General features: G+C 54.4%; 10 protein-coding genes across 10 annotated transcripts; 5 read left to right on the plus strand and 5 right to left on the minus strand.

The window, feature by feature from the left end:
* Positions 1 to 570: 570 nt before the first annotated feature.
* G647_03873 (uncharacterized protein) lies at positions 571 to 1,005 on the plus strand (the record flags this gene model as incomplete). The annotated part of the gene is made up of 2 exons (XM_008728218.1): positions 571 to 730; positions 788 to 1,005. 2 exons carry the CDS (start codon positions 571 to 573, stop codon positions 1,003 to 1,005), a joined length of 378 nt encoding a protein of 125 aa, XP_008726440.1.
* Positions 1,006 to 1,197: 192 nt separating this feature from the next.
* G647_03874 (uncharacterized protein) lies at positions 1,198 to 2,322 on the minus strand (the record flags this gene model as incomplete). Its single annotated transcript, XM_008728219.1, has 2 exons — positions 1,198 to 2,126; positions 2,178 to 2,322. 2 exons carry the CDS (start codon positions 2,320 to 2,322, stop codon positions 1,198 to 1,200), a joined length of 1,074 nt encoding a protein of 357 aa, XP_008726441.1.
* Positions 2,323 to 3,004: 682 nt separating this feature from the next.
* Positions 3,005 to 6,094, plus strand: G647_03875 (uncharacterized protein; the record flags this gene model as incomplete). The annotated part of the gene is made up of 1 exon (XM_008728220.1): positions 3,005 to 6,094. The coding sequence occupies one exon, from the start codon at positions 3,005 to 3,007 to the stop codon at positions 6,092 to 6,094; it is 3,090 nt and encodes a 1,029-aa protein (XP_008726442.1).
* Positions 6,095 to 7,251: 1,157 nt separating this feature from the next.
* G647_03876 (uncharacterized protein) lies at positions 7,252 to 7,635 on the minus strand (the record flags this gene model as incomplete). The annotated part of the gene is made up of 1 exon (XM_008728221.1): positions 7,252 to 7,635. One exon carries the CDS (start codon positions 7,633 to 7,635, stop codon positions 7,252 to 7,254), a length of 384 nt encoding a protein of 127 aa, XP_008726443.1.
* Positions 7,636 to 11,277: 3,642 nt separating this feature from the next.
* Positions 11,278 to 12,291, plus strand: G647_03877 (uncharacterized protein; the record flags this gene model as incomplete). The annotated part of the gene is made up of 1 exon (XM_008728222.1): positions 11,278 to 12,291. One exon carries the CDS (start codon positions 11,278 to 11,280, stop codon positions 12,289 to 12,291), a length of 1,014 nt encoding a protein of 337 aa, XP_008726444.1.
* Positions 12,292 to 12,561: 270 nt separating this feature from the next.
* On the minus strand, positions 12,562 to 13,641 carry G647_03878 (uncharacterized protein; the record flags this gene model as incomplete). Its single annotated transcript, XM_008728223.1, has 2 exons — positions 12,562 to 13,278; positions 13,333 to 13,641. 2 exons carry the CDS (start codon positions 13,639 to 13,641, stop codon positions 12,562 to 12,564), a joined length of 1,026 nt encoding a protein of 341 aa, XP_008726445.1.
* A 2,618-nt stretch (positions 13,642 to 16,259) lies between these two features.
* G647_03879 (uncharacterized protein) lies at positions 16,260 to 18,394 on the plus strand (the record flags this gene model as incomplete). Its single annotated transcript, XM_008728224.1, has 3 exons — positions 16,260 to 16,815; positions 16,867 to 18,167; positions 18,248 to 18,394. The coding sequence occupies 3 exons, from the start codon at positions 16,260 to 16,262 to the stop codon at positions 18,392 to 18,394; spliced, it is 2,004 nt and encodes a 667-aa protein (XP_008726446.1).
* Positions 18,395 to 19,003: 609 nt separating this feature from the next.
* On the minus strand, positions 19,004 to 19,480 carry G647_03880 (uncharacterized protein; the record flags this gene model as incomplete). Its single annotated transcript, XM_008728225.1, has 1 exon — positions 19,004 to 19,480. One exon carries the CDS (start codon positions 19,478 to 19,480, stop codon positions 19,004 to 19,006), a length of 477 nt encoding a protein of 158 aa, XP_008726447.1.
* A 1,438-nt stretch (positions 19,481 to 20,918) lies between these two features.
* Positions 20,919 to 22,277, plus strand: G647_03881 (uncharacterized protein; the record flags this gene model as incomplete). The annotated part of the gene is made up of 1 exon (XM_008728226.1): positions 20,919 to 22,277. The coding sequence occupies one exon, from the start codon at positions 20,919 to 20,921 to the stop codon at positions 22,275 to 22,277; it is 1,359 nt and encodes a 452-aa protein (XP_008726448.1).
* A 979-nt stretch (positions 22,278 to 23,256) lies between these two features.
* G647_03882 (uncharacterized protein) lies at positions 23,257 to 25,144 on the minus strand (the record flags this gene model as incomplete). The annotated part of the gene is made up of 2 exons (XM_008728227.1): positions 23,257 to 24,733; positions 24,789 to 25,144. The coding sequence occupies 2 exons, from the start codon at positions 25,142 to 25,144 to the stop codon at positions 23,257 to 23,259; spliced, it is 1,833 nt and encodes a 610-aa protein (XP_008726449.1).
* Between the last annotated feature and the right edge of the window lie 305 nt (positions 25,145 to 25,449).

Below are 25,449 nucleotides of genomic sequence, written 5' to 3' on the forward strand. Positions count from 1 at the left end.
TAGCACCATGCGAAGCGAAGCTTGGGGCGTGGACCTGCATGGGCTCGCAAATGATTGACGCAAAACCCTGATCGGTGATGAAATGAAGAACCTGGCCGCGCAGCCACTGCTTGCCAGCTGAATTCTTGTTTCATGACCAGAAGCTGAAGGGCTCCAGACCCTTCTTTGAGGTTGGTGGGTTGGCTCTCGCCAATTGTCTCGGTGGACAGTCCTTGCACCTTGGCCTGTGCTCGTCTACTGACGCACATGCTCACCAAGGTGAGGAAACTGAAACAGCACGGACGTCCAACGACTCGCTGTGACGAGGTGGGGTAGTGGTACGCAATCACAATAGGTACTCGTAGCCAGCGAGGGGCAGGTGGCCTGGTGAGTGGTGACGGGCTTTCCTTCTGAAGGCTATATATTCTACCAACTTCCGTTCCTTCATCCCTTTAGTTACTTCTCATATCAAAGCCACGGTCGTCTTCACTTTCAAAAGAATTATACAACGCTCAAAGAACACTAGAAGACTTCGAAACATTCATCATGGGTTGGTTCGGTGTGTTGGCCTGAGATGCCCTGTGGGAGCACATGCATACTGACAACAGCATTTCAGATGATGGCCGTGATGCACACGAACAGGTCTACAGAAACGATGAGCGCCATGAGGGCAAGTTCTCGCACGAGCTCATCGGTGGCGCTGCTGCCTTTGAGGGCATGAAGCTATACGAAGACAAACAGCGCAGAGAAGGTACATCCCTTGCCCAATCAACTGTAGCACAAAAGCTTGGTTGCTGACACCTTGCAGGCAAGGCTGTCGACCACGCGTTTGCCAAAGAACTCCTTGCCGGATTCGTCGGTGCCGAAGTTGACAAGCTCGCCGAAACGAAGGGGCTGGATGAGTACGACAAGATTCGAGCAAGGGAACATGGCAAGAGGGCCGCCGAGGGAATGTATGACAACCATTACGGCGATATGGATCGATATGACCCCAACTCCCGCGATCAGCCAAGATTCAACTATTGAATCCCGCACGCATACAAGTGCCACAAATGACCTCCGAGGTGACTGTGGGCGTAGCATGTAAACACGCTACGGGTGATAACCATGAATGAAATGAAATCAAATGTATTGCCCAAAATTATGCAACTTCGCGCGTGCCGGGGTATTCAATGCTCTATCATAACTCGTCGAATGGTCCGTACCAAGTCTTTGACTTCATAACTCGTCGTCCTCGCTTGCAGTTGCCTCGTCATCATCATCCGCTGCCGGTGCAGGTTCAGGGTCCCTTTCCGATTTCTTTGAAGGCGGTGCGTTGACTTGTTTCTGTGAAGCTGTGCTGGTTGCAGCTCGTGTTCTGGGCTGACTAGAATATGCTGGTGGCCTACTCAGGTCTTCGTCATCTGTATCATCGTCTGCTTCCGATGCGGTCGGAGTCGTATTGCCAGACTCGGGAGATTCATTTTCTTTCTGGGCGTTTGGCGCAGGGTCCGCGTCCCTTGTTTCATGGGCGTCGGTATCTTCTGATTCTTCATGCTCAACCTCTTCGTCAGCCGGTCTTTTCTTCCGCCTTACAATGCCTGCCGGTTCATCGCCGACGACAGCTTGCAACTCTCTGAGTTTCTTCTGATCAATTTTGGCAGTGGACAGAATCCGCTGCATATTCCTGATCTTGAGCTTCTTCTCATTGAGCAGGAGCGCGAACTTGGACAGCAGTTGCTTCTCGTGTTCGGCTTTGGCTTCGACCAACTCGTCGATCTGTTTCTGCAAGCCCGCGACAATATCATCCTTTGTTTTGATCTGCCCCCTCAAACCCGTGACCTCGCCTTGTAGCCTGTCTCTTTGTTCAATAGCCTGGGAAGTCCAGCCGAAAAGGTCTACATCGTCCTCGGCGTCGGTGTTTTGAGGCAGCTCAATCGTTCCCAGGCGTTGTGTGATGTCCTCGACCTTGTTGCAGAAGACGAGAGATAGTGTGCGATTCGATCCTTTGCCTGAGAAGGAGCACGTCACGTCGAGGTTGGCTTGCTGCGCGCTGCCTGCCGTCGACCTTGGCTTGGGACCGAGGACTGTTAAAACGGTATTACTCCATTCATCATCAGGTCCATCGTAGTTTTTCGCCCGTAGCTTCTTCAGATTTCGTCGCCTTACTGCGCAGCCATCAGCTCAAACGTCCAGAAGGCGCTGGCCCTTCGCCATACCTTTAGTGGTAAAGGCTGCGGTGCCATCTGTGGCCAGCAGGTCGAGGTCAAGCTCATCGCCACCTTCCTTCTGTGAAACGTTAATGAGAATGGGAGTCTCCTCTTTATTGTCTTGAAGCAGGCGAACCACCCAGCTGGAAGTCATGGTGGCATGGGATCTCGCTTCGCCGTGCTTTCCCTTCCAAGGCACGCAGGGCTGCAGACAGTGGTTGACTCCAGACCCCAGCGGAGCATACAGAGTAGACCAAGCATCGAGCGGGGACCAGTTGCTGCTCACACCACACAACGATGGTGCTTGGGCGGAGAGACCGCCGTGAAGGTGGGGCGGGGAAAGACGCGTCGCGGCGACTTACTCGGGCTGTGATTGGCTGCAAAACGCGTTCCAGCCACCTTCTGCTTGGCCTCCTGCAGGTTGCGGTGTCCGCGCGGAATCCACTCTTCCTCCTCGTTCTGTTTCCAGAACTCCTCCGACGGCCATGCCCAAGATCATCCTCCAGCCTCCTCCAAACCCCGAGACCTGAGGCCGACCTCGAAAAGGTTCTCCCTGCGCATAGTCTCAATCCTCATCACCTTCATACGACCATTCAAGGTCGCTCACTCACCAACTGCCCCCGGTCGGCGTGTACACCTCGTCGGGGAGCAAGAAACGCGCCCAACAGCTCAATCAGTCACGCTGATCGACCACCGTTGCTCACGACGTTACGAACCTTAACGACATTACGATCCAATATCCCCATGTTTCCGCTGGAGCCAATGCTGTGCTGTCACATCTGCGACATTAATACCCGTTACTGATCGTTTGCAATTGCTTCTACGAACTGAGCATCATGGAACAACTCACTCTCAAACCTCGGACCCCGGTAGAGAGCGTGGACGTTGAAAACTGGGACGATGAAGACTTCGACAACTTGGAAGACGTCCACTTCAGGACAGCATCGACAGCTACCTCGGTCGTTTCTCACCCTCAAGCCGCTCGCCGCGACTCCGTTTCCTCCCGCATGTCGATGCGATCCGACTCAAACCAAGGGGACGAAAATTGGGACGTCCTGGTCGATGAACAGGCTTCCATTAAAGACGCTGTGGCTCTTGCAAAGAGCAAAGGAATACCTCTACCAGCCAACATACCTCGTTCTGCGCTTGAGGGTGGCACGATACGACGTCTGAAAGGCAAAGAAATCAAGAAGGCAATTGCCGATGACTGGTCCGAAGACTTGGATCTCCCAGGCGTTGATATCCCCCTCAAGCTTGCTAAACACGACGACCGTGACCTGTCCGAGAGCTTGCGCCAGATCAGTGCCGCCTTCAGGACGTCTCCCAAAACTCCCGACACCAAAGACGCGCTCGATCAAACAATTAGATCACCAAAGTCCCGCACATCAGCGATGCCCATTACCCTTGATGCTTTTCGCGACACGGATGAAGATGCCAGTTTTGGAGATGTGCCGACAATAAAAGTTGCAAAACACCGATCCCCTCAAAAGCCATTGCTTTTCCACCAGCCACCCACCCCGGTCAAGCCTGAAACCGAGAACCTAGAAGAAGGCCTTGAATTGCCTTCTGACGGCAAATTACGTCTATCGACGAGAAAGCCTCCGCCTTCGACGCCACAGCAGAGCGACGACTTCGATCTCGAATGGGCTGAGGGCAGCTTGGGAACACGGAATGCTGGGAGGGGGAGAGGTGGTCGGTCTGCGCGAAGCTCGTCTGCCTCAGCTCTGAGTCCCAGTGTTTCCAGTGCCTTTACAGCCGAGAGTGAAGATGAAGGACTCGAAGGCCTCGTCTTACCTGATGGACCGATCCAGTTCCAGGACAAACTCACACGACGACAACATGAAAGTTCAATCGACCCTCCACCTCGAAGCATACCAGATGTTAAAGCTGAGGTTAGAAAGGCGTCTGGGAAGGAAGACTTCTTCTCAGGTCTCGAGATTGGTGACGGAGAGGTGTTTGACACTGCTAAGTTGACTCTTAATCGCAATGTCAAACATAAGAGCACCCGAGCCACAAGTCCGTCCAAGAGGACAACCACCACACTCAATTTCACGACCACCAAGACCCAGGGCACAATTTCACGTCTGCCCCGGTTTCAGCCGGCGCATGACCGACTTGAGCGTGCCCGGTCCAATTTAGAACCTGTCTCGGAAACTGGTGCAGCCATCTCATATCAACGAGCGAACTCACGTCTCGGCAATCACGGCGCTCAGTCATCCGCTTCGAGCATACCTGCTCCTCAGCCTTCTACTCCTTCAACTCCCAGTCGCCGGCTCCTGCGAGGCACAGAGTCTCAACGCGATCTGCGCTTTGAACAGCCTACAACAACTAACGCCCAGCTCTTGCGTGCGAAGAGATCTATGCCTGTCATGCGAGGTCTCAATTCTCCCACCAAATCCTCGCCCTACGTTCGGCCCCCTTCGAGACAAGACACCGGAAGCCGTCTGAACATTCCTCCACGCCCCAAGACTCCAACAGATCGGACCGAATCGCGCATGGGACTCTCACAAAAAGCCCCGGCACCCTTCCTCCCGGCCGGCGCATCTGCCGGGCAGTCACAGCACGTCAGCATAAAGACCCACTATCGTGGGCAGGGTTCTGACGGCTCTAGCGAAAGCATGTCTGCTGCACAGAGGTCCTTATCTAGACTCGCCGGCTTGGGCAGACCAGAGACTCCTGGCCGTGGTACCGACCCCAGCCGTGGGCGGAGCAATCTCACGCCAGCCGAGTTGGCAGCACAGGCAAAGAAGACAATCACCAAACCCACAAGGCGTCGCAACTACGGTGATGGAACAGAGCTCGAGATTTTCGACGACCTACCTACGTCGGCGACTCTCGAGTCAAAATTCACAAAGGTACCTGTCGGCCGTGGTGCTCCGCGAAGTCTGCGAAGCAAACTCGGCTTGTCGCATCTGAACCCTTCTACATCTTCCTTGACCAGCACTCGACCCGGCAGTGATACCCCCGTACCTGCGACGCCCTTGACGCCGGCTTCCCGGAGTGATTTCCCTACGACGGCTCTCAACACAACAAATGTCCCACGGTTTGCCCGTGACACGGCTGCTTCTCGTAACGCTCGTGAACAGCGCCAAATCTCGGCTGCTTTCCAGAATATGCGAGGTGAACCCCTTCAGCCGATTTCGACGAACTGGAAGTCCGGTTCCTCTGCTGTACGGCCCGGCAATCAAGGCAGTCTGAGAAAGAAAAAGAGCGACAAAGTGCAGCTCAAGCCCCACCTCATCAAACCCATGGGTGGCGACGTGAACCGGCCGAAGACGGAGAAAGGAATGTCTTATAACCCGGTGTTGTTCAAGTGGGAGGGTAACGAGAACGATGTTGCGCCCTTTGAGGTGCCTGACTTCTACCCTCGGGTTGGTAGTCCCACCACCCACGCCCGCGGCGGAAGTCCCAACTCCAAAGCCCAAGTGGCCTTGATCTCCAACGTCGGGTCCAGCGTCACAGGTGTACAGGTCGTGGGCGGCATGGTCTTCGATCCGTCACAAATGCGCTGGCTCAAAATCGCGGAAAACCCCGATGGAAGCATGTCCAGTCTCCGGGGCGGAAGCGTGCAGGTCGAAGAGGAAGAGGACGTCTTTGCCGGCCTGGAAGATTTGAAAGAGGAAGACGAGACGAGGAGTCGAAGCGGCACTCTGCAGAATGTGTCTAGTGTGAATCAATCGAGGGACTCCTTCGGCGACGGTGAAGTCGGCCACAGTAGTGGTGACGAATGGGGCATTGGCGTTAGTGAGGAGTTTGATGTCGGACCCGAGTTTGTCAGGCGGCAGAGGAGTGAGGAGGAAAGGTGGAGGAGGAAGGTTGAGAAGTGGTTGAGAAAGGGCGCGGACGCGGAAGAGGAAGAGGGGCCCGACGGGATGAGCGGGTGGAGGTGGTCGTTGAGAGAGCTTGTCATGCAGCAGGGCTCGTGAATGCTGTTATGGCGGAGGTCGAGGACGCGATAAGCTTTGTATATCCGGCGTAGCAGCAACACGCATGCTAATCGAGCTCTGCACGATCATGGGGCGGCGCTGCCGAAAAAGTTCATCGAGAAAGTATATCTGTCTCATTCCAGCGTTGACGTGGGTTCCGTCCGCCTTTGTTGAGGTCCGTTCAACTGTGTGCGACTCCAACTCGAGCGCCGCCGGGTGACCAGGTCTTGAGAAAACAGGGCACGCACGAATCCGTCGTCGTACTGTATCTCGATGTACCCGTCCTACTGACCTACTGACCTACTGACCGTGCAGAAAAGAGAGGGAGATCGTGCGCGGGGCCGAAGAATATGCCTATTGTGTACCAGTGATTACGGAGTGTGTACCCGATGGGAGGATGACCACCATTCACACACGCCCCAACGAGAAACGGGAACGGGAAGACAGAGGAAGGAAGGTAAGCACGGAGACCGTACGCGTATTGTACTGCACTGGATCTGACGGTCTTATCCTCGACGGTTAAGGTGTCTAGGTATCTATATACTCCGTAGGCGGGTTGCGTAAGTGGTGGCAGTGGTGGTAGTACACGTGCGAAGTTCCAAGGATACGTACTCTGTACGTCTTGTAGGTAAGCCAGCACAGCACAGCACACGTTTTGAGTGCTCCGGCAGGGAATCGAACCTCCTCTTTTTAAGGTACTGTAGGGAGGGTCCGCAGGATTTTGTGGGCAGGATTGTGGACCGTGTGTGGATTTTTACTCTCCGATTCTAACTAGCGGCTGGCTGGGAGGTGGTATGGTGGCGGGCTTCGAACCAGGTACAGTACTCGGTAAGTAAGATATGAGGGCAGAGGAAACTGGACAGCCGACAGGCTGACGAAGTTTGCTGGAAGTTATGCAAGGATCAGGCAGGACCGGCATCTAATGTTGGTGGAGGAAGGTCTGCTGAGTCTTCTTCTTGAGCGTGGAGATGATGCATCCATCCCTGTTCCTGGTGCTTTGGCGGGCGCGCACGGTATGGGCTGTGTTTCATTACAGGCGGCGGGGCAACGTGTGCGTTCATCGCTGGTGTTGCTGGTGCTGGTGCTGTTGTCAGTGCCACGGGCCGTAAGTGGCGACAATATGGTGGTCCGCGCATCTTCAGCATTGCTCCCCATTCTCAGCCTTGACGGACTACTCGTGCCTCCCTCAGGACCTCAATGACATTCGTACTTCCTGCGTCTTTCAGAAAGTCCCGGCTAAACCCCCACGCCTGACCTGACTTTGTGGCTACTTCCTTTCGGACAAATTTGGCGGCAAAGTCGGCCAGGGAGAACGCCGACGATTCCTGGACTGGAGTTTTCTGGCTCCAACGCCAGACCACGACAACCCAGAAGAACAGGATGGCCGTGCTTTGCAGGACAATGTAGGCTATATACGCCCCTTGATCGACAATGACTTTCTCCAAAGGCCTGCAGAGCGAGGCAGTCGTTTCGAACTGAGAAGGAAAAGACCGTTCATTCCTCAACGGGTCCCCGGCGCCATTGACGCTGAACATGTACATCGAAAAGGCGAGTATACTCTTCAGCGACAAGTAGGTGGTGGTGGACCAATCATGGCGGGCGGCGGGATGAGGATCTCCATGCCAGAACATAGAGACGAGGAATGACTCAGCAGGTATCCCCTGGGCCGTGTAGTTCAGCAGCCAACCTAGCGCCAGATCGAGCCCTTGAATATCGATCCCTTCCAACGTAGGCTCGCCAATGTCCGTGACGGATATGATGCTGTTATTGGCCCTTATGCAAGCGGTGTAAGCTGTGAGACAGTAAAGCGAGAAGGTAGTATTGATGTGGCGTGGATCTCTGGCACTATAGAGGCAGCTACCGTCAAGTACCTGGTCGCATACGGGAACACCTGAGGTTGTCACTAGCAGACCAGGGGTATGAAGAAGACAGTACACACCCGCAAAAATGGATCCCTCGTGTACCTTGCTCTTTGCCAAGCACAGTTCGATGCTAATCTTACTTCCATTCTCGCCGTACACGGTACAGACATGTGGCAACAAGCTGTCTGTGCTGTCAACACCACGAAAGAAGTCGAGTTGAACCGCCGGTGAAGTTTCAATCTTGACAACGGTGTCATCGGAAGAGTTGGCTGGAAGCGTTATGTTAAGCGACCATACCGCTCCCGGAAAAATATATGAATCGCAGTGACCAGGGGCAAGAGATGGGTGAGGATCCGATTGAGAACTGTGAATTCGTCACGAAGGTGTTGGAGAAAGCAAGGTTCTGGTAAGTGATGTTGCCGTTGTAGGCAGCTACCCTCTCCTGGGCTAATGATATATCGAACGGAGCGGCGCCCGCCGTTACAGGCCAAGTGGAGAAAGCATCGTATACCGTCGACACTCTGATATCGTCTACAGTTCGGGTTATCAACGAAAAGTCAATACTGGGATCGATTGGACGTGACGTACAATAAAACACGATTTCAGCCACCCAGATCATAGCCGCCAGGAGGAGCCTGGGAGACAAGACTGAGTTAGATTATTGTAGACTTGTTTACCCGATCATGAAAGACTCACCTTGCCATCGCCCAAGCTCGCTCAGGCACCTTCGCGAGGAATATCATCATAAACATGCCAGATAGACCCGTAGCTAGCGAAATGCTGAGAAGGCTGAGTAGGCGTAGTCCATTCTCTCGGCCAACGAGGGTCAACTGAACCAAATCTAGGGTTTCGCTTAACCACCCAGGTAATCAAGACCGATGTCAAACCTTGCAGTATTCTCCATACAGCCACAGTCGAGCCAAATCTTCTGACAAGATATCTCGAGGGAGCCAGAGTCGAGTCGTTGCCGAAGACGACAGTGCCGATAAAGACACCCGTTGTGATCGTTGTCAATATGCGATGCCTCAAAATTTGCCCTCCACCCAACTTTATAACGAGGCGCGACAGGGCTCTGGTAGTCCGGCGGAGGATAACTTGTTGGAGAGCGAAGCACAAAAGTTGACTGATGGTCACCCAGTCGAGGATGGACGGACTCATTGTGTCCAAAATTCTTGGCGGTTACTCGCAACAATTACGATGCGAGCCGGTCGCTCTGAGGGTTTGAGATTTGCATCAAGTCTTAATATGGCTTATCGCTCCTGAATGCGGATGAGTGCGTCGCCCCAGCCATCTGGCTTTTCCGTTTTGAAGTTGTCTTCGGCTGTGCCCACTGTCTGTGGAGGGAGTCGCATGCGGACCATTGGAAATGACAATGCCACCACATCTTCGTATTCGTTATCCGTCACATGGTCCCTGTTGTGTGACTATCCTATGATTGTCTTCGACGCGAGAGAGATGGAGGAGGATCGGACGATTTCGGTCTTCAGCTGTGCTCTGGGCTGCTACCTGCCAAGGGACAACCCAAGGTATCACCGCGTCTCATTGGCCGCAGACGCGAGGAAAGCCGTGGCCTGAAGGACATGTACGAGCAACTGGTCGTTTCGGTAAGGCTGCGCCCGAAGAGCGCCTGCTGACAGAGCCTGAAAAGTCGCCCTGAAGCCGGATGCATTCTGCACCGCTTCCTGGCAACGGCCCGTCCCTCCGATCAAAGACAAACATAAAGTTCCTTGCAAAAGTCTTCGAAGGGTCAAGGACGACCACACTTTCTTCTCTTCAACCATAGCAAGATGTTCAATCAGTGGTCGAGTGGACTATACTTCTTGGTCTTTTCCAACGTCGCTGCTGGGCTCACTCCAATGACCACGTTATTCGGCCCCTCAATGTCGTCGGGCTTACCGCCACCAATCGTGCAACTGCTCCGGAGAGCTGCAAGCCACCTGGAGACCGCCTGCGTCTGCGTAGGATACAAGTCAATATTGCGCTTATGACAAGTCCAACTTGGTCTCGACTGTTGCTCGGTAGACAGCGACGATGGTAGCTTCTACGATTGTGCCTTTCCGACACGATGTGTGGATCAGGCCGAGAGCAGTGCGTGCTGCTCCGCTACAGGGTGCGGCCGTCGTACTGTTGTTTGGTAAGACCCTTCATTTTCATCTGCATCTCACGCGAGGTTAGCCGGTTGCAGAGACTGACCAATGAACGTACTCTTATAGTGGTGAGAAGCCCGAGTATCCGAAATGCGTCACTTACAAGGTTTCAAACGGCGGCGAAACCTATACCACATTCCACTGCAACACGGTTGACAAGATAGTCACGGCGTACATGGCCGCCTTTGTATGCTCGACGTCGTACACTGCAATGGCTGCACCCGGCGGCCGTTCGACGACATCTACTGGCAGCGGCACCTGCTTCAATCTCTGTTGAAAGATTATTGGGGGTGCACATCTGAAACTTGAGCCAGGCATTGTCCCGGTCAACTCGGCACGAGTATATTCGCTAATGTTGTGGGAGGGCATGCTTCAGGTGGCATCAACATGTTGGAGCTCTTCGGCTGAAAGGTGAAGGAGAGGTGAAAGGAACGCGAAAGGGAAGTGAAATGATATGAACTTTAATTCATCTCCATCTGAACAAATTCACCAATCAACGCCGAGTCTGACCTGTAATCGGTCAGACATTGGACGCCTGTCATATTGTCATTTGACCGGCGCAAAACCTGAATCTGAGAAATGCATCACATTATGATCCATGCTGCTTCCGAGATAATATGACCTCTTCAATTTGATGCCCAATCGCCGCTGTGACCGTTGCCTTTCTTGAAAGCCAAATCGAAACATTTCTCATTGCCCTTGGCAACAACCACCGGTCATTCTGTTCAACAATCGCTAAAGCCCCATGGAAAGGGATTCGGGTTCCGACACCGCCGCAGAAATCCATATCGCGCCAAAAGAGTTGGATACAAATTCCGAGTGAGTTCACTGTGATAGACTACTGCCCGTCAGAAGCACAGGGTTCCTAGGGCGTATACGCTACGGTGCCTAGCGGTCTTAGTTTTCCACATGCCTCAATGCTCAACCCTCCCTCGGGAGACAGACTGCGACGAGCGACCGTGTCGCAGCGTAGGTGCATAGTCAGTGACGATAAATCAGGGCTCCGAACGTTCATGCCAAAACAGTACCTACTGGATTTGGCCTTGGCACGCGGAAATCATACCGTTGCAATTAACCGCCCTCCATACTCTCTATGCATGATGATCAAGACCATTGATACTACCCACAGTGTACTCTGTATCGTGTGAAGACCAACCCACTATCATTCATCTCCATGACCCGCAAACTCGCAATCTCCACAGTCTCACTAGGCTGGCATCGCACCCACACGCTCGAGCGCAAACTCCGGGCCGCCTCAACCGCCGGCTTCGAAGGGGTAGAACTCGTCATCACCGACCTTGACGCCCACGCAGCCCAACACAAGCTCTCGCGCCTCGAGGCCGCATCGCAGATCCGAGCGCTGTGCTCCAAAAATGGACTCAATATTGTAAGTCTCGCCTCGTTCGACAACTTCGAAGGACACCCGACGAAGAGGCTGTCCCAAAGACTAGACCAAGGGAGGGAATGGATCGCCCTCGCCCACGCGCTGGGCACACCCACGATTCAAATCCCCAGCAACGACGACCCAGACGCGGTGGGCGACGAGGAAGTCATCGTCTCGGAGCTGCGCGCGTTGGCGGATCTAGCGATGGCCCTTGATCCAGGGCAGCCCGTCAAGTTCGCGTACGAGGCCCTCGGCTGGGGCACGCACGTCGCGGACTGGGAGGAGTCGCTGCGCGTCGTGCGACTGGTGGATCGGCCGAATTTCGGCCTCTGTCTAGATAGTTACCATGTGCTGGGGCGGCTTTGGGCAGACCCCCGGGCTCGGACGGGGCGGCGGCCTGGAGGAGACACCGCGCTGAGGGCTTCACTCGACAGGTTTGTCGAGAAGTGTAAGCGCGAGGAGGGCGTGAGGAACAAGATCTTCTATGTCCAGCTTAGTGATGCTGAGATGATGACGCTGCCGATCTTGCCGGGTCATGAGGCCTACAGTGGTGAAAAGGATGGTGTGCATTCGTGGTGTACCTACGGGAGATTGTTTCCGCTCGAGGATGACAAAGGGGCTTATTTGCCTGTGGGCAGGGTTGTGGAAGCGTGGTTGAGAGATAGCGGGTGGGGTGATGGCAATGGGTGGGTGAGTATGGAGGTTTTTCATAGGGATATGAAGAGGGAGGAGTGTGGGCCTGAGGAATGGGCGGCGAGGGGGAGAGCGAGCTGGGAGAAATTGAAACAACGGCATTTAGATTGATGCTGGGGAGTATAAAGGGTGCCACTGCCACATTACTTCCATGAAATGGCTTAAATTGCTGATCCGTCGGATGAAAGAGAATCCTGCATGCCGTTTCTCCAAAGCATCCTCTGATCTGATCTGCCCGCTGAGACAAAATAAGAGTAGGTGCTTTTGTACATTTACATCACTCCAATCCCGACTGAATTCATTTCCTGGTCGTCAACGTCATAACTCTGTTCTGGGTCTCGCTCGTGTCTTCGGTAGAAGGAAAGTGAAGCAGGTCGGCAATCAATACAGGCCACCCGGGTGAACTGCGCCGCCCGCAAAGTTCAAGTCGAGGGCATACATGGCTCGGACTCGCTTGCTTCCGTCACCTGCAAACCAACCCATGTTCGTATCGCCATGGAACACGGCCTTCTTTCCGTCCTTGGTAACGTCGATGCCCCCGGGGATGTAAAGATTGGCTGCTGTACTGCCGGTCACCAGGAATGGATTTGGTTGCTTAGTAAAAGGACCGTAGATGCTCGTGCTGGTCGCGTAGCGAATGTTGTAGGGAGCTTGAGTGAAGCACTTTGAGCTGTAGAAGAGAATGTATGTTCCAGACGAGGCATCGTATGTCAGTGAAGGCGCCTCGATGTTCGGTCCGTCATCTGGGTCATTAAGGAGGATAGTCGATGTGCCGCCTAGGGGCGTATAGCCATCGTCGTTACTGACTTCCTGCAGGTTGAGCGGCGTGGGTGCGATGGGCGCTACTGTGTTCGAACAGGCGCCTCCATTGCCGACAGAATTACCATCGACTTTGTAGACAACATACTGGCGGTTGGTGGTCGGATCATTGAACCCATCCGCATCGATCGCTCCTCCAGCGCCTAGATCACAGAACAAAGGCGTCTGGACCGGGGTAAATGGGCCTTCTGCATTTGGAGCGTATGCTGCCGCAACGCAATGCTTCGACGGGGACTCGGCCATGACCACAGAGTAATACAGCACAAAGTTCCCGTTATTCTGTCCCGTGTCAGCCAACCATGGATCACTCGAAGCCACGGAAAGGGTGCTTACCAGCTGGGTCACATCCGGAGCCCATACATGAGGTGGCGAAGCGGCCCAAGAAGGGAGATTTGGCAAGGCATCATAGCCATACCGGACAGTCCAGGTCGAAAAGTCTGGAGAAGTTGCAATCAAAACATTAGACCCAGCAGGATTCCCATTGACACCCGCATAGGCGACGTAGCTCCCATCCGCCAACTGGACAACCGAAGGGTCCTGAAAGTTGGAACCAATGACTGGACCGCTTGCCTGCCGCCTCTGTTGCGGAGCAGCCAGAGACAAGGCCAGGCCAGCGAGAAAAACGAACGACGCAAAGACCATGATGAACCAAAACCAACGGCGACGACGAGGAGAACCAGCACCAGGACCAGCACCGAGATCATCAGAAAAGTCGGACTCTCGAAACCATTTGTTCTTTTTAGGGCCGGACAGCAGTGAGCTGCTCTCGGCAGGGCTGGACTCTGCCATGACTCTCGGTTGCTGTGAGTGGACACTGTTCCTGTCCGACAGCCGATAGACAAGTCCCCTGTATGGACGGGACGGCTGCAGGCAAGTGGCGTTCAGCTTAAGTACCATGGTAGTCAGCTCCAGGAATGCACGCCATACAGGACGGGGAGCATGCCATTGGCAACGCCATCCGAGCCATGGAGCATGTCATCCCGTCAGAGTCGGATTGGACACGGGAGACTCGTAAACAAGCCTGTGGCCACCCACAATGGACAATTTGAAACAAACATAGAGTAGCGTTACGAACAAGCTCAGGGACAATATTTGTTTGTGGTATGCACGCCATTACCAGGGCGATGATGCAAGTGCCATCCCGAGGAATGTGAGTGGCGGAGGGGACAACCGGCGCCAGGGAAGAAATGTCATATTGTGTACGGAGTATGGGACTTGCATATTGGTCCTGCAGCGGGCTGTAAATCGCAGCTTGTCTTCTCACCATGGCATGTGCCGGAAAGCGATATGTGGTCAAAAGAAGAACGGGGAGGCGAAAAGTGAGGGGCTAGTGAAAGAGCAGTGAGAGAGAAGTGAGCCATTGAGGGGCTCGAAGCGTTGGAGGCCCAGCGAGCCCACAGTCAGCTGGCGAAGGCAGGCAGCCTGAGTGGCTCACGGGCTTTGCTAAAGTATGCCTAAAGAGATACCGAGGGACAGAGGGGCTTCTATTGGCCAGGTTTGAGCCATTCTCTTCTCTCTCACTCATCGTACACATTGCACAGTATTCACATCGTGTTCCCCTTCGTCTGCTTTTGACCGTTGCTGCACATCAGCCTCACGTATGCCAGCAGCGGCCGCCGAGCCACCCTACGGATCTTCTTCAAATGTCCTACGAACGTTACTGTACCGGACCCCGATGCCCAATAGCTGTCGCTCCCGACATCCGGGAGGCGCAAACATAGCTGCGGACGCTTCAGCGGCCCTTCTCAATGTTCTGACGTGAGTCTCAGCAAAATTAGCGAGGTGAAGAAAAAGCAGCGGCCGTCAGCATCCCGTCCCCAATCGGTCATGGAAGCCCATCACAGCCTTATCCTGCCAGTTCTGCCTTTAAGAGGATTTCACACAGTTGTTCAGGACTGCGGACCCCATCGCAAAAGCATGAAACCTACTGCAGATTGCGAACGAACCTCGTCTGTGGCACAGACGTAACTCGTACAGGGAGGCCGAAACCAGATCTCATCTCGCATGACAGGGCTTGTTCGTGTGACGTGCTTTCTCTCCCCACCTAAGCGTACCAACAGCAGGCCGTACGGGTGCGCATGTATCTTTCGTTGTGGTGTCGGCGGATTGCTCTGTGCTTTGCGCCATCTCCAACACGCCAGGTTGAGTCTACACGGCTGCTTCTTCACCTTCAATCAGCGAACACGCCTGCCCGTACCGAGACTTACCGAGTCTTGATCACGACAGGGCTGTAATGTGGTTTCTCTGCGTTCTTCACCTTCAATTGATGACTTTGGCAGCCTTGTCTTATTCCTTTGTGGTGGTCTCTTGAAGGAAGATCAGAACGGTGGGTGACACTGGTGGTTGATTGGGTGGTCCAAAGCTAACCACCTCCTCGGTAGTCAGGCCATTCGGTCAGGCACGATGCAGGGCGATGAACTCAAAAGAAGGGAGGCGAGGCTCCGAATCATTGATGACGAATGCCACTGCACGGAGCCCTGAAGAATCTCGGGAACTTTGGAGCTTTGGAGCTTTGGAGGTCTGGAGCCTCGGAGCTCGAAGCTATCAGGAACGGTATGGTCGCGCTCGCCCTCCTAGCTTCCTTCCTCCTTGCTGTCGTATTTCTTTTTGTCTTCCAGAGTGCCTGATGGGGCTTCACTTGCTCCGATTCAGTGCTACCCTTTGATGTTGTGGCGTCTGCTTTTGCTGGCCGGCTCTTCTGCTCTCCAATGACTGCGGTAGCTCTCACCACGCATCTCACCTATCTCTGACGAGCGGGGAACACCTTGAGAGCTTGATCTTGGCATACTTCATGTACAACGGTTATACAACGTGGGCGGAGTCCTACCCTGCACCTGCCTGCGTCGACAACCTCGTGCAATTCCGCTTTCCCTCGACAACGTGGGTGGCTTATTGGCTCACAATGCTTGTTCTGCTCTCTCCGGCCTTGGCAACGCGCTTGGAATCCAACTGGGGCCTTGGCATCCGATTCCGCCTGCCCAAATCAGGATGGACGTCGATGCGGGTGACACCATGTCGACGGGCAAAGCGAAGCTCGTGGTTACTACCACGAGAAAACGCTCCAGATCTCTCGAAAATTTAGATCAGTGGGATGCGCCCGGCAGAGCTTGCCAGCTGTGGCTGGGAAAGACAGCTAGATGGACAGGGTAACAACTACAAAAGCTACGAATTCCTTAGAATTGGCCGTCACTTCTTGATCTCTCTCAGGTCGGTCACACACAGCCTCTGACTCGGATATCCCTCGATATCTGAACCTCGAAATGCAGCTTACTTTGAAGGTCGCCTTGGCCTTTGGTGCCTTCTGCACCCATTGCGCTGCTCAAACCTTCCAGAGACTCGGGACGTGTCCTACTCTGGGCTGTATCATACCACCTGACCAGGCCGACTTCCTCCCGGGACAACGATTCGACATCAGGGCTGAAGTACATGCTCCACTAAACGGCAGTGAAGCCATTCGTGGCTATACCACCCCTGATGCTAACTTCACTTTGACCATCGAACGGGAAGGCGGCTCGCCGCAGCCAGTCACGTCCTTTTTCAGTCTCCCTGAACCGAGACTGGAGACCTGGAACTTCACCTGGTATGAAGACTTGTTTGCTCAAGCCGCCCATACGCCATCACAAGTTAGGGTTGCCTCCAAGGCATGGCGAAATGTTGCCCTCTACGAGCCTGGCCAGTATATCGCCACGCTTCGATACCGCAACGGCTCCCAGACAACTCTTGCCAATTGGACCGTTAGGGATATCGCTCCTCGGCAAAGAGCCAAGAATGTCATCATGTTCATTGGCGATGGAATGACCACGAACATGATAACTGGTAAGGCTGAAACCCTCTGCTACACATAGCCTTGTGCTAAGACTTGGACAGCGGCTCGCCTGATTGGCCACCAGCAAATCAATGGCAAATACCAAACTAAGTTGGCCATGGATCAATTCCCCATGCTCGGCCACCAGATGACACACTCGATTGACAGCTTCATCACTGACAGTGCCAACTCGGCGACCGCTCTGTATTCGGGCCACAAGTCGACAGTCAACGCGTTGGGCGTCTACGCCGACAGCTCTCCGAACAAGTTTGACGACCCCAAGATTGAGTCTATTGCAGAACTCTTCCACCGTCTTCGGGGTGGTGGCGTTGGCATCGTGTCCACAGCCTTCATCGCGGATGCCACTCCCGCCGCTTTGACAGCCCATACGCGCGACCGAGGCCAGTATGGTGCCGTTGTCGACTCCTTCATCCACGGCATCACGAATTACACATGGACCAACTGGAGCGGACCCGACGTGCTCTTTGGTGGCGGTGCCGAGCAGTTCTACCCCGGCTCGGGCTCCTTCCAAGGCAAGGACTACTACGAAGTGTTCGCCCAGCAGAACTATACCGTCGTGCTCAACAACACTGCCATGCAAGCCTCCGATAACTCCAGCCGCCACCTGGGTATCTTCTCGGTCAACAACATGGCCAAGTGGTTGGACCGCAATGTTTATCCCGCCAACCTCAACCGTTCCAAGACCGCCCCCGACGGGTCCAACGCCTCGGCCATCGACCAGCCCGGTCTGAAGGAGATGACGATCAAGGCCCTCGACATCCTGCAGACCCGCCACTCCGAGGACGGCTTCTTCCTCATGTCCGAGGCCGCCAGCATTGACAAGATGATGCACGTCCTGGACTACGACCGCGCCCTGGGCGAGCTGCTCGAACTCGACGACACTATCAAAGCCACGATCGCCTGGCTGACCGAAAATGGCGAGCTGAACAACACGCTCCTCCTCGTGACGGCTGACCACGGTCACGGTTTCGACGTCATGGGCAGCGTGGACACCCAGTTCCTCAACGCCCAGGACAACGCCCGCGACAAGCGCAACGCCGTCGGCACGTACCAGAACTCGGGTCACTCCCAATACGTCGTTGCGAACACCTCCGCGCGCGTCGGCAGCGACCAGAACCTGGTCTACGGACCTGGTGTCAACTTCCCCACCAACTGGGACCCCCGATACACCCTGTACAGCGGGTTGGCCGCGTTCCCGGATTTCCGAGAAGATTACCGCGTCAACAAGAACGGCCCACGAGTCCCCGCCATCAACATCACCGGCTTTGACGACGATGACTTTTATGTCAACTACGTCGATGCCGTGACCGGATTCATTGTCAACGGCACACTCCCTGTGAATGTAAGTCGCGTCCCATCTCTGCGCTTTCTTTCCTATTGTCTATTAGTACTAGTGCTAACCGTTTCTTCTCTTCTGTCCAGGCCGACCAAGGTGTCCATTCCCTGACTGATGTGCCGGTCTTCACACGCGGACCCTGCACGGAGTTGTTCTCCGGCGTGTTCAACAGCATTGACATCTTTTACGGCATGGCTGAATGCTTGGGCTTGAGTCGCACCAGCCCTTCGTAAGTACTCAGTATATAATGGGGGAGAGTGAGGGTGCCGGGCTGCAAGGCTGAACTATAGAGCCATAATCCCAGAAAAAAACGCGGTACGAGATACGAAGTACTTAGCGCGTCGAAGTAACATTCTTCGCAATACACGATTAGAACGTATTCTGCGGCATGCTGTAGATATAGTGCCCGTATGTAAGCGGTATGCGATACGCGATATGCATTAATACATAACTCGCGCTATCGATATTTGTCCAATCTGTACTCTGCGAGCGTGGCGTGGCGTGGCGTGGCAGACGTGCTTCATACAGAGCAGACAGTAGCATGTCATACCATTCATTCTCCTCGAGATGTATGCATGCATGCATGCATGCAATTCGAAATAGAGAATAAACCCCAGAGGACGGGTGTAGTACACGTTCTGCACACCTACCATAGCCCGCCTTGCCTGCCTGCCTAGCCGCCATACAAGGTACATAGGCCAAAGCAGCCTTGCTTTTATGCATCCTCCCCCTGACCCAATAGTCTTGAGTTGGGCCTCCTTCAGTTCCACGCTCCCTCTCCCTCTCTCCACGCAAGAGACCAAACATGTGACAGCTGATTCTCCATACACGAGTACACTCACTCATTGTTCCGCCTTGCCAGCTATCGGCCCCGGCCCATCCCCAGGGAACCACTCGACATGCACCTCGCCTTCAGGGCCGTAGTAAACGACCCTCTTGCCCTCGAGGAAGGCAAAATAGCCAACCACGCCCGCGGCTGTGATCTCGCTCGAGAAGTCCGCGTAGGTAGACGACTCGCCCGTCTGGATACGCTTGATCGCGGTCTTGACGCCGGTGGGGTCCCACGTGGCGTTGGGGTTGACATCAATGTTAGGACCGCTGTGAGTGGGACCGACAAAGGTGATCTGCTCGGTTGTGATGGTTCTGGGTCTGGAGGAAGTATTGCTTGCCGAGTACGCGGTTATCAGGGAGGAGGTGTAGTCGACGTGGTAGCGCGTGACGCCAAGGGCGAGGAGAGAGGCGACCGTTTCGGGGAAGCGGAGACCCCGGGGGGAGTGCACTTGGGCGAAGATCTTCGCTACAGGAGTGAGGGTGGGCATTCTAACGCCTTTGTCTGCGAAATATTCGATAGGAAATGGTTCGAATCGCTTGCTTGCTTATTGGTAAAAGGTTGGGAGGCTGAGGGATTTAGGATTGCTTGTTTTGGTTGCGACTGGGGACGGTGATAGTGGTGGGGAACGGAACACATCTTGATCGAACGGTTGCCGGACATCTTATATGCTTCTTTGATGCGGTATTGAGTCCGGGTCTGTCGAAAGTGTCAGGACTGTACCGTGTAAGCCATGTCGCGGAATGAAGGTCGAGATTGTGATGCCATAGCGTATACTGCCCTCAGTGCAACGCTGGGCGTTCTGCAGAACGAGTAAGCCAGGTTGCTCTGATTGGTTGGCCTCGCAATGTCCGCCAGACACGCCTCCGAGGATGGTGCAGGTACTGTCTGTGTACGAGGACGGGGCGGAAGTGCTATCGTCCTTGCTTGGAACGTTTCCAGAGACTCGTATCCGTGGTGTTCGTAGTTTCCAGCAGCATGAGTCTCGGCATTCTATACGCGTGGAAGTCAGCAAGTTCTAGATTGGCAGACACGCAACGCCGCCATCATCAGACTGCTCAGACGGACACTGTGGCGCGTCGGCGGCTCGTTCTGATCGATGCTCAGCATCATCGTTCAGGGCTGGACGATACTCGGCGGCGATGTCAAGGCACGAGAGGAGCGTCGCGTGAAGTCTGCCTCTGCCAGATTTGCGGTCAAGGTCAAGTGTGAGGACTCTGAGCCCAGGTTGTAGCCTCGATGAGAATGAGAGCATCCGATTACCTTATCTCACCATTATCCCTTCTGATACAGTGATGAAGCACTCAGCTAGCTGTATTCCGAGGGCATATTAGGCTTTCTCGATTGAGACTTGAGGAAGTATGGACAGTACTTGCGGCCGATATCTTGGCTGAGATCCATATACCTTGCTAGAATGCCATCGACGCTGCGAAATGTCCAGACCCAGCTAGGCATGCCTTCTGATGGATATAGAAGTTGACGAAACGCCTGACACGGCTCGACGATGTGCGATCGTACTTGGAGACATTAGGGCAGATGTAACTTTCTGGAGGCATCGATGCTATGAGTAGATGCATCATCTTGGAGGACGTCTCAGCTACGTTTTCTCCCTCTGCAACATGCCAGGAGTGCATGGATACAGGATTGCCAAATGTCCCAGCTTGATTCAGAGAGATTTGAAGGACTGAGATTTCACCGGCAGCACTTCTGCTTCTCCGTAGTCAAAGTCTCCATTACGGAGCAGTGTAACGCCACATGCTGTGACCCAAGCATGCCTAGTCAAGAGCTGGATGGCTTTGTCATGGAAGCTGAACTTCTACTCTGGCTGACTCGTCCCGTGGCTGACCTCTGGTCGACCATGCTGCAACGAGGCGTGCCCTATTTACCTAGGAGTAAAAATATGGCAAAGACCCTCTCGCGCGACGACCATGTCCGACAACACAGCTGGTCCTTCTGGCCCCGAGCCAAAGCTTCCAGGTAGGTACAAACGGAAGCTCACCGAAGCACGACGCGAGCAGAACCGTCGGTCGCAACGCGTGTGGCGAGAGAGGCAAAAGCAACGGCACGACAATGTGGTCCAGGCTCAAGTCCAACAGGTACTGGAGAGGAGGGAGCGGGCGAGAGAGCGGGAGCCGGAGAAGCTCAGTGCGCAATCCCAGACGACCGGCTTGATGAGCTCAATATCTGCAAGGAGGGAAGAATATTCCTTTCCTGAACGCCTGCTTGATGACATTCTCACCCAGGAGGAGGGAATCGCCGCTCATGACGAGCAAACTGTCTTTCCTGAACCTGTCCTTCCTGTGAAAGTCGCCGTATATTATTATGTTCCTCCGGTGGCAGGAGCGGAAGATTACCGACATTCGTGGCCCGTCCCAGACGACGTCGAGTTCAAAACATATACACGTCCGCCGGGCGTTATGGATCGAATAGCACCGTGTGGGAACTTGTTGTCGTCGTCGTCGTCGTCGCTCACACCATCTGAGCACCTATCGCCAGCGCCAGTTTATTACCCGCGCTCCTTGGGATCTCAGACCAGCTTCCCCGGCGCACGCTCACGGACATCTCTGCCTTCACCGTATAGGAACCATCTCCAACTGGTGGGAGAGTCTTGTTTCGCCGCAACCATGGCCATTGCCCAGAGCCTGGGCGTATCGATGCAAGCGTATATCAATGATCATCCGTCGCCTTTCTCAACCACCTCGAATGCGGACGTGCACACGATTCCTGTCGATCTTCGGCCTACGGCGTATCAGCTGATCATCCCCCATCCATCTTACCTGGACTGCATCCCGTTTCCGCACTTCCGCAGTATGGCCATCTATCTGTCGAGCGTGAAGAGACTCGACCACTGCAGCCTATTCCTCGACCTGATGCACGACGGGATGATCTGCTGGGGTCGAGAACGAGCAAGCGCCCAGTACGGCAGGAGCATGCGCGAGGGCGTGGCCTGGAATAAACGGAGCTGGGAAGTCAGACGGTGGTTCTGGCGGAAATGGAGCTGGATCGCCAGAATGACCGTGGAAGACGTCGATGCTGGAATCGATGTCGGTGCTCCAGCTGTGGCGGTGCTGCAGGGTGAAGCAGAATTCGACGACGAGGACGGCATGTTGAGCGGAAGCCAATGGTGGTGGTCGCTACATGACGAAGAAGCTGGGAACACGCCGGCACAGGAACCGGAGAAGGTGCAGGAGCAGGAAGAGCTGGGCAGTCTTCTAAGCCGTGTCGTTACCTGCAACGTCGGGGTTCGCAAGTCTGAAGAGTCACATCTGTTGGTGCACTGGGAATAAGCAAGGCTTGTCGTCTTTGCATTGAGGTGAGGGAGCTGTTTCTAGCAATCACAAGAGGCACCGCCAAGCTGAGAGAGAAAGAGAAGACGGGGGGAGAAGGAAGAGGGTGTGGTCCGAAAAAAACACCTTCCGCCCCCCGCCCGCCCACGCACACACACACATTCACATCGATCCACCACTTCAAAATGATCTTGAGGGAACACAAAAAAACGAGGGTTGTGTAGTACCGGAGACATCAAATTGGTCTCTAGAGACAGCCGACTGGGAATTGAGCCCACGAGTTGATCCTCGGACAACTCTAAGCTCGCAACCCCCTCCCCGACAACATAAGAATTGGGAAGAGGAAGCAGCTGGTATTCGGCAAATCTCTGGCAAGCCACTTGCACGGACGAAGCAGACAGGGGAATCGAACCCCGACCAAGTCTCCCCATTGTTAAGGGGAGGTTCCAAGCACTCCTTAAACCAAGAGCTCGAACGCCTGGATCCGGTCTACTGTTGGACAGGGAACCGAGCCGGCGTGCGTTGGATTCTGCGTGACTGCTGGAGGATATTTGAGACATTTTTTGTTGGAATGATCTATATACACTGATTATTCGTGCAGGACATGTGATTCGGATATGTGAATGACTGGGTATTGGTGAACGGGGCGGGTGGTGAGTGAAGAGGGTGTGGCAACTTGCGCACTGGCAGAACCGGTGAAGATGTGGACGGCAAGGCTGACGACAACATCATCCAGGAAGTACATCTGCGGATTCTCGGTGCTACGGCGCGGCGAAGCAGGCCGAATGCGTGCATTCAATCGTGCAGTTCTAGTCTATGGATGTATGTATGTATGTACAGTGGACAAGGCGCTCGTCCGGGGGCGGTTCATATAAACAACATATGTGCTATCATGTTGTGGTGGTCGAGTTGTACATTCTGGACGTCCTCACTCTTAAGAGTCGTCACGTTCCTATAGACTGGGCGGGATATTCATGGTTTATATCCAACCGCCCGGAGCACCACTTCCCTTTGAGACTATGACAACCGGCTCGTGCACAGGATTGACACTTTGGCTCTTCTCGAGATCCATTTCCTGCTCTCTCCCCCACCATGATCGCCGAAGCTCTTTCTGCGATGCCAGAGACTCATCGGTATCGACTCGGCCTCTACCCACCCCTATTCCAACTTTGTTCTCCTTGGCGACCCAGATATATGCATTGGCAATCTTTGGTGGCAGTGGCTGCGCACCGCTTCTATCGTGATCATCTCGAATCACCGTGTCCAGCCTGTCTTGGCTTCTCGTCACGCGGACAGCGGTGGAGAAAACATTCGAGTACACGGCTCCCATGTCCCGAATGGCAAGCATAGCGGCTAGGACGCAGAGGGCGCTCCCAACAATGGCCAATGTGTATGCAATGATGAGATCCCGGCTATCATACCGGTAGACGTTGCGAGAGAATGTAGACGTGGCGGCTACGTTGACGAAACTCCAGTCCGAAGCGTCATCACGGAGCTCTTGTCGCGGGAGGACCGCATAACGTGCGGAGAGGGTCATGTTCTGGAACAGTGCTTCAAATGTCCGCGCGAGGGTAACCATAGCAGCGTCGTTGAAAGGATCGGGAAATGCGTCGTTGAAGAGGACGGGACTGGTCTCCAGGGCGAGACTGGTTTGCGTAAATGGCAGGGTTTCATCGTCAGGGTAGTCGAGTCGGCCTGATGTGATGGCGCCAAAGGTTTCCACCAAGCCTGCATAATCCAAGATCGTGTTTGTGTGGGTGCCGGGTGTCAGTGCCGGAGTGATGCTGCTCCAGCCTGGCATCCAATTTTCGAATCTCAACGTTGGTTTCAGCAATTGTTCGCCTGTGCTGCGTACGTCGAAGTCGAGGCTCCATGTGGCGTTGTAGAGCGCACATGAGATAACGTAGATCGGATTCGCCATTGTTGCTTGAGTTGGGGCGTCGGGCGCTAGGCTGTAATAGATCCTGGCAGCATCCGGAGATATTTGATCGAGCATGCGAAGGTTGCTGTTAACGTCAGGATCCAGGACGAGCATGCCATCGACGAGAGCTTGATTCGGCGACGAACTCGGCCTTGGTACCCACGCATCGTACATGAGCGACGTCTTGTTGGCCTTTTGATATGGGAGTATCATGTCCGTCAGCTGGGATGTAACCTCCGGTCCCGCCTTTGAGCATGAAATAGCCGGTCCGTGGAATTCCATTGACCACGTCAAGTTAGTAGAGAAACTCCCTACTGACAGGGCTTTTGTCTCGACAAGCATTGCCAGCGTAGGTCCTTTCAAGTATGACCTGGCCCCGCCGTAAAAGACCGTTCCGTTATCTGCCTGCACGGCAGCGGCATAGGAGGATTTACCATATTCTCGTTGTTGTACAGACACGTTCCGTGGCTGGGAGACCGATGCAGACACAACAGACAGTGTGCCCGGTGTGGTTATGGCTACCAGAGGGATGAGCCTTGCTACTGTCAGCGTAGTCATGAAGTCAACCATTCAGGGATAGCGAGACCTACCAGAGGACCATGGCGACGAGCAGCAGGACAGGACGTCGAAGCCAGAACTTGACATGGCGAAATTCAAAGATACTGTCCTGTACTCCAAACAATGAGTCGAATTGACTGAGCTTTGTCGGCTTTCCCCGTGCGTGATGCCAAACTCGCTGGAAATAGGCGGTACCAGTTGCCAGCAGCAGCAGCACCTTGACAACATACGCCAGCGCATTCCCTGCCCGCGAAATCCATTGTTGGTCCACAGCAAGCTCGGTCACTTCTCTTCCATCCAGCTTCAGATTAAGGATGTGATGCGCAACCGCAAAAAGAATTGCACTCGGGAAAGCGGTAACCATGATGATTGGAGTGCGCCAGTCCATGGTGGAGGCCGAGCCTGTGGCCGTCGTCGGTAAGGAACCTCCCATTTCCTCTTATCTCCAGCAGCTTGATTTTTGGGAATGAGCGGAACTGGTGCAAAGTACCTGTGTATCCACGAACAGAAGCTCGCGGAGATGAGCTGCCCGCAGCTTGCAGTCACAAGGGAAAGGAATCCGTCCTCGTGCGGCCATGAGTCTGGCTATATGTGACTGCAGGGATTGTCAGTGGTGGGCTCATACCATGCCCCGAGACCGTGTTGATTGCGCGCTGAACAAGACTAGCTGAGATGGCTATGCAACGCAAAGCC

The sequence above is a fragment of the Cladophialophora carrionii genome (assembly GCF_000365165.1).
Source record: "Cladophialophora carrionii CBS 160.54 unplaced genomic scaffold supercont1.3, whole genome shotgun sequence".
NCBI lineage: Eukaryota > Fungi > Ascomycota > Eurotiomycetes > Chaetothyriales > Herpotrichiellaceae > Cladophialophora > Cladophialophora carrionii.